The 13,102-nt window shown below is 35.9% G+C and overlaps 1 protein-coding gene across 2 annotated transcripts in view; it reads left to right on the top strand.

The window, feature by feature from the left end:
* The first annotated feature begins 4,204 nt into the window (after positions 1-4,204).
* LOC111055041 (small glutamine-rich tetratricopeptide repeat-containing protein 2) overlaps positions 4,205-13,102 on the top strand; it is a 29,792-nt gene continuing 20,894 nt past the window's right edge. The window contains exons 1-2 of one of the 2 annotated variants that reach the window (XM_022342204.2): positions 4,205-4,541; positions 6,790-6,999. In XM_022342204.2, coding sequence (XP_022197896.1) covers positions 4,527-4,541; positions 6,790-6,999 — 225 coding nt within the window. In that variant the 5' untranslated portion in view covers positions 4,205-4,526. The remainder of the gene's footprint in view (positions 4,542-6,789; positions 7,000-13,102) is intronic. The other variant, XR_002606333.2, reaches the window with a different exon arrangement.

Here is a 13,102-nt window from a genome sequence, read left to right as displayed (position 1 = left end):
TGGACTAAGTGTTGGCAGGTTTGGCACATATAATCTTGCAAATTTTCACCCTGTTGAGCTTTGTCACAGTGGTTATGCTTATTAACAATAATTGAGTGGATTATTTTTCCAAAGTATTTGACTGCTCCGAGTGAATCTCAAGATAGGACTAAAAGTCTGCACCACAACAGTTATTTGAGTAAAGCAGAGATAGATATATAATACACAAGAGTTTTGGTAATATCACAGTTAATTGTTTGGTAATTCACAGTTATTTTTATGAGAAATTTTAATAAAGATCGAAATAGTTCATCCTATACATATATATCACATCCTTACACAGTCGGGAATAATTTTTCATGCAATTAATTGCAATTTGTTTATAGATGGAGTACTCTGCAATAGATTTACGCCAGGTATTAAATTTGCCAGGTGTGTCGCCAAGTCAAGTTATTTACCATCAAAGAGATCGTATCTTAGTGCACTAATATAAAAGTTTGTGAAGAATAAAATCAATGTTGACAGACTGTTTCTTTGCAGAAGTAGTAGTCTAGACCGCTTTAAGAACTGAGTTTGCATAAAACAGGAAATTTGAACAAGTAGAGTTCGTACTGATTTAAGGTCGAAATAGGTTATGTCATGTGCAATTTAGTTGTATCGAGTGCGTATAGCTCAAATTTCTGGTAAGACTTAAAGGTGCATACAGACTTTTGCTCTGCTCCGCAACCGAACGTCACTCCAGCAGAGCGATTGATGATCGACCGGGGAGCAACAGCGGTTCGACCGGGGAACGCGAGAAGATCTAACATCTTCCGTAACGTTCATGATCGGTGCGGGGGCAGAGCGACTGTGGTACGATGGAGGAACGAGGGCGGAGCGTGCTCGGTGCGGGATGGAAGCGCGTATATGTGTACGCAGCTTAAGCTTGCCATATACCTATAATTCATTCAATAAGCTTATTCAGAATAAATAATTTTTGGGGCTTGTAGTGTTGGCTTGTCCAGCATGTAGAGTTATGTAGAGATCCAGATAAGCAATAATTGATAATGACATGCAGTTTACCTTGTGGTTGCATCGCTCAGCTTTCTTATTTAGATTAAATTTTCTAGACAACTGCTACTCACAAACACTTTTCTCTTTGAAATTATTAGTAATTTGCATCTTCAAAGCAATTTTTGGTACACTTATTCTTATTTTTAATTTATAATTTAGATTATTATTTATTTATATTATTATTAAATTAATCATAATTTAGAATTGTGCTTATTTTTTATCAAGTTATAATATTCTGCCCTGATGTTAACTACTTCCAAACTTGCTAAACCATAATCATCTCCAATTGAATAGAGTTCAAAAATCAGATCTTCCTTAATCAAATAATCAGGATTTATCTTGTTAGTGACAAATTTTGACACATCAATGTCATGAAAAATTGTTTGAACAACTTTCAACATGTTACTGGAATCTATAGTGAAATCAATACAATTAAAAAATACTAACCTACAATGCTTGAATTAAACAGAGCTTGACTAGTAGCTAGGCTACAGTTTACTATTTGTGATATTTGTACAAACAATGTGTTTTTGTACAAACAAAACCAAACTTCAATCAATGATATTATTAATTAAGCTACTGAAATGAAACCACAATCCATTGTGCTATCATTTGTTATTGTAACCACGTTCCAGCTACCATTTGTTACAACCAGTTCAATAATAAACTACTTGTAAACAAGAGAAAGAATGCAATGAACCCCAGAGTCGGCAGATCATGTCAGCAGCTCAATATCATGAGAGAAAACAGGTTAAGAAAATTCGAAATTTCAGAGAGTCAAGAAAATAACAATATATTCCTCAAAACAAATATGGAAATCGAAAAGAAACCATGATTTTCACAAAGTACAGAATTATAGAAGATTGATATAGAATTAAATTTAGAGTTCATGAATTTAGGAAGTAGCGCTACCCCTTTAATATTTCACTCGACGTTTTGAAAGATTTCCAAGTTATTAATTTGCGAAGAGAAGAGAATATGTAGTTGAAGAGAATGTAGAAATCTGATGATGCAGCTTACGGAAATTTAGAAGAAGTATTTACTTTAATTTCCAGTGTCTTAATGATGTTTAGTCAAGTTTACTTAAATTCCATGGTCCAGTAGTTAGATTTGTTGTACAAGCAGGTTGTGTTTCAAGATATCCTCAATTTAATCATATTTAACCCATCTGGGAAGTGGTGGAGCCCCCAATATTTATCAAAAAAGTACAACATTGGTTACAAATGGTGTAGCAATGGTTGATTAAAAACTTAAATTCCACTGAGTTTCTCTATTTCCGAACATTTGACCCCCTATTATAATTTCTGGTTAAGAAACTATCCCCAATATTCACACAACATTCTCAAAGATTTATACAGTTTCTGTCAAGTAGTTTACGTGTCTATAGGGAACAAACAAACAGACATTCATTTTTAGATTTTCCAACTGCAAAATAAATAATTTACTGAAAATCAATTAATTCTGAACACCGGAGACAGCTTAATTATTCGAAACGAAGCAATGTCTTTAAGAGCATGTAAGTATTTAACCTGAGGCCGCACTGCTGAATGGTTACACACAGAACAGTCATGCATTTTGCTTTTTACTTTCCTTGTCCTATTACCATAGGTAAGGAAAGTATTGCTTTCCGTAAAAATTAAGGTACCCCAATTTCTAAATTTCTATACGTTTCAAGGTCCCCTGAGTCCAAAAAACTGGTTTTTGGGTATTGGTCTGTATGAGTGTGTGTGTGTGTGTGTGTGTGTGTGTGTGTGTGTGTGTGTGTGTGTGTGTGTGTGTGTGTATGTGCGTCTGTGTAGCCTACACGATATCTCATATCCAAATTAACGGAATAACTTGAAATTTGGAACTTAAGGTCCTTTCACTATAAGGATCCGACACGAACAATTTCGATCAAATGCAATTCAAGATGGCGGCTAAAATGGCGAAAATGTTGTCAAAAACAGGGTTTTTCTTGATTTTCTCCGAAACGGCTCCAACGATTTTGATCAAATTCATACCTAAAATAGTCATCGATAAGCTCTATCAACTGGCACAAGTCCCATATCTGTAAAAATTTCAGGAGCTCCGCCCCATCAATGCAGATAGATTCCCAATTATCAGGCTTCAGATACAATTGAAACAAAGAAAATCAAGTGGAGTAGATTGAGCATGAAAATCTCTACAATTAATGTTCAGTAACATTTCCACCTAAAATTGAAAATAAGCTTTAAATTCGAGAAAATGTGATTATTCAATTGCAAATTATTGTTAATTCTATCAAATCATTCACTATGAAGAGATAGCAGACCTCATCTGTGTCTCCAGCGTTATTGCCCTGTCACCAGCTGGCTCAAATATTTGAATAGTAGACTTGAGATGCGCGGGAACACTAGCGTCAGTGATCAATTTTCATAACGGCAAGGAAAGTTGTGTGAGTGCGTCACACCAGATTTTTTAGTCGGGGCGTTTAGAATAAAAAACATGAGCGGTTATGGAGCAGCACTCACTCTTGTTTACTATCTACCGACGGCTGTTTTATTTCTGTGTGTGGCCACCTCACAAATCCTCTCCCAGAAGGATTACATGTAAACTTTGAAGGACCTTAGGGAAGAGTCCTGAAGTCGGATTATAAATTTAATAGGCCATGAACATGGTCCTGAACATAACGAACACAACTAAAAATAAATAATCAAATCCGGTGCACACATAAAAAAGCTATTGAATGTCAAAATTTGAGGCTCGATTTTTATTTATATAGATGTGAGACGCATAGTTTGTCAGATATATGCAAAAAACCAAAAAAGGTACATTTTAGCCACCCCCACTTCCTCAGAACAGGTGATAGGGTTGGTGACTTTTGATATGCTTACCTCCTTACAACACTAAACAGAACTGCGGGGTCAAAAATTGTCTTTCAAACTGTTCCCTCCTTAGCTCCAAAGTCCTTCGTTGATTAGATTGACGATCAAATTTCACAACGTAGAATTGGTCAATGCACTTGAAAACGCTCTTAGAAAAGCTTACCCATAGCAATGGAAGAGGAACTTTATATTACACAATTGCCTTAATATTCAAACATTTCATTGTGGAATCAATGAAAATATCACATTGATTTAACTGATTGTTCAGGAATTACTTCATTAAATATAGGTTTCTTCCATATTCAGATGGCACTGTCAAAGTCAGATCAACTTTTAGGTTATGTTCGATTTCGGAGTTCACTGACAAACTGACATTACAGAATCTTTTCTATGTTATGTAAACTATATATAATATAGTACAAAAATATTTTTTACCCTTTTTAATTACCTCTAGATAGAAGTATTGATTTGTGAACACTCTATCCTTTCTAATATTCCATTTTACTAAATGTAATGTATTACATTACAAACGAATTAGTTGATCACAAACTAATATCTGAGGAAGTCAGATTGTACTGTAATGTGACTGATAAAAATGTTTAAACTAATTAAATAATGATAAAAAAGGTTCTTTGAACTTCTCGTAAAAGAATGGCGTCAGATCAGGTATGTATCCAGTATTTTATTTTTGAAATTTTCAATATTAAGCAGTAATAACTGAAGCTTAACACATTTCATATATTCTGTGCTTCAGCTCAATAACAATAGTAGCCTACCGTACCTATTTATAAACGGATCTTATTGGTAAATAATATTTCAAAATATAAAACGATCCGTTCTAATTTTATATTCAGTTACAATACAAATTATAAGTGACTGAATCATTTTTAATTTGTTTTTAACTTCACATAAGCTTATGGTTTTTATTGAATAAAGAGGTGAAACCTTATAAAAATGAATGATAAACGTAGACAATATAGAAATGAAATGAATAGAGATTCATGACCGGTGTCATTAATTTTATAATAATTTGTGACAAAGGAAAAGCTTCTGAAATAGCCACAATAAAATGTCAATTATACATTTTCTCAATCAGCCAGTAAAAGCATCGATAGATGAAGATTATTTAGGTACTTTCTTTTTTCTGATAGAATCAGTAATTGGGCCCCCTTTTCTATCTTAAGGTGCATTTCCTTAGAGTCATTCTATAGTGAGGTCCACATTATAATGACAGTGTTTGATTAGCAATGGTATTGGTATCCTTGTCTATCATTCAAGAAAGCGGATAGCGCTATCTCTCTCTCTCTCGCTTTGCTCTGTTACCAGATCGGCTTTTAACAATGTAGAATTGATAATTAACAAAATATTTTAACAAAAAATCTTAATTATGGTAGTTCATTATGAAATTATTGAAAAATATAATTTCTTGCTTGATAAAATATAATTGATTATTTTAAACGAGAATGAACAATTAATAATACATTGTCACGATGTATTTCGTGACTAAGGAGGTAAATTGTTTTTAGAGCTAGTTTTGTAGACGCTCGGTTATCTTTGTACAAGATCAGTGCCCAGGCACTGGGCTACTGCTCTGCTAAGCCGCGCACCCTTGTCTTATCTCACTCGGCTGCCAAGGGAGGCTTACCGAGCAGAAGAGAGAGCCAGTTTGGTCAGTTGGTCTAGAGCCACAGTATACATATAGTATGGAAACTAGGCTAGTAACCTGTCGCAAAAATCCGCCATCTTGCTAGGAAGCGCCACATTGTAATAGAATTGATGGTAGATTCGGATCACTTTAATGATCCGGATCAATTCATCTCATTCACTGCCACGAGCCAATCAGAAGACCAGGATTGGAACTTCCCAAGGTCACGTGACGTGTCTAGTATTTGCGTCATGTAAAAAGCATTGGTTAGATAGGCGTTTTATTGACAGTTTCCATTCTGTACCTATTCTGTGCTAGAGCTGTTGAAGGAAGCAGGACGCGGCCAGAGCGGGTGCAACTCGTGACACGGTCATCCTCTACACTTCTTCAACAACTTCGAACTGCGCCTTCCCTTAACTGGAGTTGAAGGAAGACGCGTGAGGCATCGAGATACGGCACTGGCGAGACGGCGAGTCCCGTACGACGACTTCCGCGACACGTGGCAGCCTGTTTCGTCCTGTGACAACAAGTTAGATTTTGGATCAAAATCTAACAGAACTCAGGAAGATTCCGAAGAGGGTCGGAATCGCAAGAGGACCTCAAGTAAGGATTGGGAACACCTTTCACGTCCCGGAGATCTCGATCCTCACTGCTGGAAACAGCCGGTGACCAAGGTATAGGCCCTCTTATCTTGCTGATTCCAAGTGGAATAGCAAAAGGACCTTCAGTAGGGATTGGGAACACCTTTCACGTCCCAGATATCACGATCCTGAGAGCCAGAAAACAGCCGGTGACCGAGGTGTTGGACTCGGTGACCACTAGTGACGCCCGGTTCCAGGGCCCTTCTATCTTGCTGATTCCAAGTGGAATAGCAAAAGGACCTTCAGTAGGGATTGGAAACACCTTTCCAGTCACGGAGATCGTTTTCCCAGAGGCTACCAGACTGTTCCTACTCCCGTCTCTCCATGTCCAACCCTGTTAGGCAGTGCGAAAGCACGGCCCCTCTTTCCTTGAAGAGGAAATCATCTCAACAAGGCACTCAAGGCCCTGTTTCAACCCCCGACAGGAGTCAGGGTGGTTGACGGACACCACACGAAGCGTCCCGTCTCCTATTGTTGCCCACCCCGACTGAGTCTAGCTGGCCCAGAGCGACACTGGGAATTCTGATAGAAAACGGTGTGGGCGAAAATCTACTCAGAGCCTTAAGATAAAGTAAGTTGATTTGTTGATAAAATCAGTAATATTGTTTACCCCTATTTTTTATCTCAGGTAGATGAGCTGAAAGAGCAGGGGAATGCTTGTGTAAAAGCAGGAAAGTTTGAAGAAGCAGTTGTGCACTATTCGCATGCTATCAAGTTGGACACCAAGAATGCGGCTCTGTATAGCAATCGCTCGTTTGCGTTTCTGCGCATGAGTCAGTTCTATCATGCAATGCAAGATGCCAAACAAACCATACAGCTGAGACCCGATTGGGTGAAGGTAAGTCACACCTCACGGTCAAATTAAATCAACTATTTCATGGTTCAAAGTTGAAGTCAAAATATTTTATTGCAGCAGCTAATTGAGAACATCAATTGCATCACAAATGTCAATGATAGATTGAATCATAATTACAAGCAAGAAGTCATTACAATAAATTATAAAACATGAAAATATACTCATTTTCATAACAATATAAGTGAAACACACTCATAAGACATAATTATATGACTAGTTCCAGTGGCGTAACGTACACCCCCGCTGCCCCCGCGGCGCGGGGGGCCCGGGCTAGGGCCCGGATAATATGTAGGCTAATATAGGTTTTCTGAAAAAATAAAATTACCTGGTCCACGGGGCCCGGGTTAGGGCCCGAAATGATAATTATATATTGCATACTTTAAAAAGAAAAAATGAATAATCATGGAAGTAGCTTTTGATAAAAAAGCAGAAGTTTTATGGTGGAAAATGACAGGTTTCATTCATTGTGTAAGAAGGAATATGCAATAGAACAATGTTATCAGTCTGGTTATAAATTAATATCAAGAGAATACAAGTAGAAAATAATGAATAAGGCAAGAAAGAAAAACAATCATTGTTCAAATCTACTCGTAATGATAATTATGGTTACATTGACAGAGTTTCAATAATTGTGTGCTGGTAGTGAGCTTATTGAAAAATTAGGAATGTTGTTTGTTTACAAATCATTAAAATTTATACATCCGGTTAGACAATCCAGACTGAGACTATTCAAACCACTTACTTAAAAAATATATATATATATATATATATATATATATATATATATATATATAGTGTGTGGCAGGGGCGCCGTAAATATAGATAGGCCTACTATATAATAGCTTACTCAATTCATTATTTCATTTGCAATTCCCATTCGCATTCAGTGGTTCAGTTCCTCAAATTTACAAAACAATGACTATGATCTCTTCGAAGCAACTATGCAGTTAGAGAGAGCAAAAGAAAATTTGACTTCGATGAACTGAGCCAAGACGATAGATTGGTAGACAGGAATTGGTAGACAAAGTCATTGCTCAGCTAACAACCAGATTTCAAGCTATGGGTAGGGTTAGCAAACTATTCATTGTGCTCACTCCAAAATTCTTTATACAAGCGAGGGACAAAGAAGTGTCGGAAAAAGTGAATGTGCTTGTTTCTGAGTATGAAGTAGACCTCAGCAAAGACCTCAGTTTTCAGTTGAATTCTTCCAGAGTAGCCTTAAAGACTAAAATTGTAAAAATAACCTCGATTCGGCAGCTAGCAGAGCTTTTGATAATTGAAAATTATACCATAGCATCAAGCTTCCCAGACATATACACTGCTTGTATTATTTTCTGATGCTACCAGTTGTAACGGGTGGAGGTATCTATAACACTACCCCACACCTGACACCATTGTAACGGGTGGGAAGCCAGGGGGGGATTCATTTATGAGAGGACTCAATTTTGTAACAAGGAAAAAATGTATGATAATTATTTTTAAAATCTCTTCTTAACTATAAACTTGTTTAAATTATTCGAATCCACGGTTGGGAGCTTTGGATGGATTCATTCATGCAAATGCCAAGATCTTCACTATTGTTTAACAACACCTGTTTTAGCAACAAGTAACTTATTACGAGCCACGAATGTAAAATAAAAGATTTTGTAGAAATGCTACTGCTATTAATTTATTAGTTGTATTCAAACATACAATTATTTATTAACGGTCATGTTTGAAATTTTGTTACATCGAATCATAATCTTCACTGTAACCACTCTGGTTATTTATTCAATTACTTGTTTCAAAATTACATAAAAAAATAATTCCAAATAATATTTTTCAAATTAAGACTTTATCGCAATGAATCATAATTAATATTTGGACAAGTTTTGCTAACTCACTCTACAATAAATTTAGTGCCTCGGACAATTTATCTGGTCAATCTATTTGAACATAATAAAATAATTGTGGCACTCACCATGGAATCGAACATTTAACAAATAAATCGGCACTCACAATCACTCACGTTTACATTTTAACTACGGTACCTACTATTTTTCATACTACATGCTTTTAAATTATAAAAATAAAAATAGGGATATTTTTCATCTAAATAGGCCAATGCCTAATTTAGAGGCCGAGACTTGTTCTATGACTACATCTTCTCGCGGTGGCGACTCGATTAGAACTGCCGCTCTTCCACTCAAATTTTTCAATTTTGAAGAAAACACGTGAAGCGCCCGGCCCAATTTCTGGTTAAAACGTCGTGGGGTTGCACGGTTCAAATACATTTCTAAATACGTTTGTATTAATTTCATTACGAAATCCAAGCCAGTACTATGTAAATGCTAGAAGACTGCAATAATTTGGATGAATAAGAAGCAAGTTAGCAAATCTTTTATGGCAACTCAAAATTTAGGTGCTTACTTTGTGCATGAATAAATTCTTCAACAATCAAAAACAAGGCTCACTAGAGTTCATATTGGAAAAATTTAGTTCAATTCAGATCAGTTCAACAACTTGAATGAAAGGCACAAAAAAGCTACAATTCAAACCTCTCAATATTCACTATATTACACAGTTACTGTAGCAAGTGCAGAGCGGTCTTTTTCTAAATTAAAAATAATAAAAAGTTACTTGAGGAGTAGTATGACGCAAGGCCGTCTTTCTAATTTTGCTCTGCTAAGCGTAGAGAATAAGAGAGCCCATGAAATAGTTCTCGATGGAGCTATCAGAATATTTGCATCTCGAAAAGCAAGTCGACAGAATAAATTAAAAGTATAAATCCTACAACTCAAAGGTAGGCTACTATTTTTTTCAAATCAATAAAATAAATAATATTATCAATCAAACTCTAATTTAAAACCTTGAAAATTTTTAGCTTTTTACTAAAACCTAAAACTTAAACTTCTTTAAATGCGCGAACAAAAAATCAGAATACAAACATGTGAGAAAATAGACATGTGGGAGGAAGAACCAAGGTGCTACTTTACCCAGAAAGCAGTGATTGCAGAACTTGGAGGCTTGTAGGAGACATCAAATCAAAGGTTTTTATAAATTATTATCTTTATTATTTTAATAATTCATGAATCTTAAAACTAGATAGAACTTTAGATTGAACTTATTAACCGTAGTTCTAGCTCTAAAGGTTGGATTCTATATTTGTAGCTTGAAACATAATTATTGACTTGAATTATTGTAGAATTCAATCGAGAACAAGTTTTATTTTCTCAACTAAACTATGTAATTCAATCATGAAATATGTACGTTCACATTAGAGTTTAGGATTGAGGAAGAAGGGGGCTGGAGAAAGGTGGTACGATTTTAGAAGAGGGGCCCGAATTTTTTGCGGGGGGGGCGGTTTGGAAACGTTACGCCACTGACTAATTCACTCATAAGAATACCTAGTTGCTAATCAAGCATATTGCTCTGCCAACATTTCTGGCTAATCGATTGCAGCTGAATAAGGACAAGACCCCAAGGATCATCTGCAGCTTGTCACGTGACCCACAGAATCCAGTGAACCTGCTAGGTTTTGTCTTGACTGCAAACTCACCTGGAACAATCATATACAGCAGGTAACCAGCCGACTCTTCCTGTTACTCAAGATGAGGGGTCTGGTGACTGAGAGATATCTGGTAATGATGTATCACGCTCTCTTTCTCTTCAATTGCCACATCACTTATGGATTGCTCCTGTGGGGTCATTCGACAGGGGCTGTTGATGTCCTGAGGCTGCAAAAGAGGGCTGTAAGAATCATAACAGGCACAACCATCTTGCCCACTGTAAGCCCATCTTTGCTCGCCTTGGTGTACTGACGGTCATCAGTCATGACATCCTCCTGTGCTACAAACCACTCTCGGTCTCAGTCAGCACCGTAACGCGCATGCGTTAGTAATGTTTTTTCCCGTTCCATTCAGTCAGTTCTTCGAATGTAACGTTCTCTATGATTATGGTTACCGAGCACTAACTGGAGCCAATCGTCATTCTATTTGATAATATTATCAACCAATGATAATTTATCATAAAATTCAATATAGTAATCAATATATTATTATTTTATTCAATAAAAGAAAGAGTACTTTTGAATAATACAACGGTTGTTATTTAACTGATGTTAAGAAAACACTATAACTAAGTCAGCATTTTGTCATTTCAAAGCAAAAACCTAACCCCCTAACCTCCCCTTTCAAATTTAAACATTAATAAACATAACTCTTGGTAAAAACCCCTGATCCATTGCAGCATATTGCAATTTCAAAGCAAAATCATAACCCCCTAACCTATCCTTCCACCTTTGAAACATCAAAAAACATAACTCTACCTGGACCGTAGCCCCTTCTAGCATACTGCAATTTCAAAGCAAAAACCTAACCTATCCTAATGAAACATTATTAAATATAACCAAAGTAAAACCTAACCCCTAACCCTTTCACATTTAATACTTTAGATTTATTCGTCATATTTAGAACAAAACATAAACATGTGGTTCATTTTCTAGAACTAAACATAATTATATCCATTTTATGATGCGCGAGTTGAATCTTGTTGGCACGCAATCAGCGTGTATAGTAAGGTCCACGTTATAATGGCAGTGTAGGAAGATAGGAGAAATGGGTTGCCAGATCCCAGCCTTGCCACCCAAACAGCTGATGCTGGTATATCTCATGAATTTAACTGTTCATTATTGTTGAAAATAGTTAATCATATTTTACCTGTTGAGAAAATATATTTTTTAAAGATGTAATAATAAATTTTCATGATTGAGATAAAATATTTTGTCAATTAGTTGAGTTTTTACATTGTTGATGAACGAAGTGGCAACATCGCAATGCGTGAAAGAGATAGCGCCATCTGCTTTGTTTAACGATAGACAAGGATAGCAACACCATTGCAAATCACACACTGTCATTATAACGTGGACCTCACTATAGATACTCGAAGAATACTTTTGAATAACTATGTGATAACTGTGACCGTTGCTAGCCGTGACTCAGTATCTGAGACAAAGAGAAGCTGCTCCTGTGCTCGGTTAGTTCAGTCACTATACAGGATGATTCTTAATTATAGTAAAATAATCAAATACGTGATATTAGAGGTGAAAATAAGAAAAAAGTTCTTATAAACATATATCCATAAACGCTTCATTAGCGAGCTATACAGGGTGAAAGATTTCGCCCGGAATTCAGTTCCTCTGGTGAAATACACCGATGCTTAATCGTGCTGGATTAATATGGAAAAATTGAGTAAAACTAGTCTGGAAGCTGTAGTGTGAGTAGTTTTTGAGAAAAAAGTTGAAATATGCAAAAAATCTAAGTAGAAAAACACAGACTTCTACGTTTGATGCCCAATAACTTCCTTTAATAACCAGTAAACAAATAATTTTTTGCAACAAAAATTGTAGAGAATTTAATTCTAAGAAGAAATATGTAAGCTGTGTAAACTAAATTTGAATAAAATGTATTCTTATGTAGTACATTACACCGCAAAAATTTGCTGTTTTATGAGGAGAAAACTAATAACTCATAGGTTGTAGCTGATTGCAAATGTAACATGGATTCAAATAACAGCTGTTCCAAAACAGCGGATTTATTTTGTTTTAAATAAGAAAATATTTAAAAGAAATCATCAGCTGAAAATTATTTTCAGAAATATTTTAGCTCATTGTTGAACAAAACAACAAACTAAGTTAGGCCTTCTGTAACCGCGCTGTGTTTTTTGTTTAATCTATTAACCAGTTATTTGTAACCATTTCACTTTGCTTTTGTGTTGAGTGTTGACTTTTTAAAAAATGGCAGGTAATTTTAGACATTATTCATACTCCGAATTAGCTGACATGCATTTTAAAGTATGGAATGGGACACTATAATAGTACTGAAGCAAGACATTTGTATCAAGAGAACTTTCCTAACCGAGTATGTCCAAGTTCAAGGTGTTTAGCCACTATTCATCAACGTCTGTCTGAAACAGGTTCTTTGATATCCAAAGAGCACATTTATGCAGGCAGACCCCGATCTACTATGACTGTTGAGTTAGAAGATCAGGTTCTTAATGAAATTTATGAACATCCAGAGAAGAGCACGAGAGAATTGTCAGTGCAGTT

Source organism: Nilaparvata lugens, chromosome 9, assembly GCF_014356525.2.
Source record: "Nilaparvata lugens isolate BPH chromosome 9, ASM1435652v1, whole genome shotgun sequence".
Lineage (NCBI taxonomy): Eukaryota > Metazoa > Arthropoda > Insecta > Hemiptera > Delphacidae > Nilaparvata > Nilaparvata lugens.
This window is presented reverse-complemented; position numbering and strand designations above follow the sequence as displayed.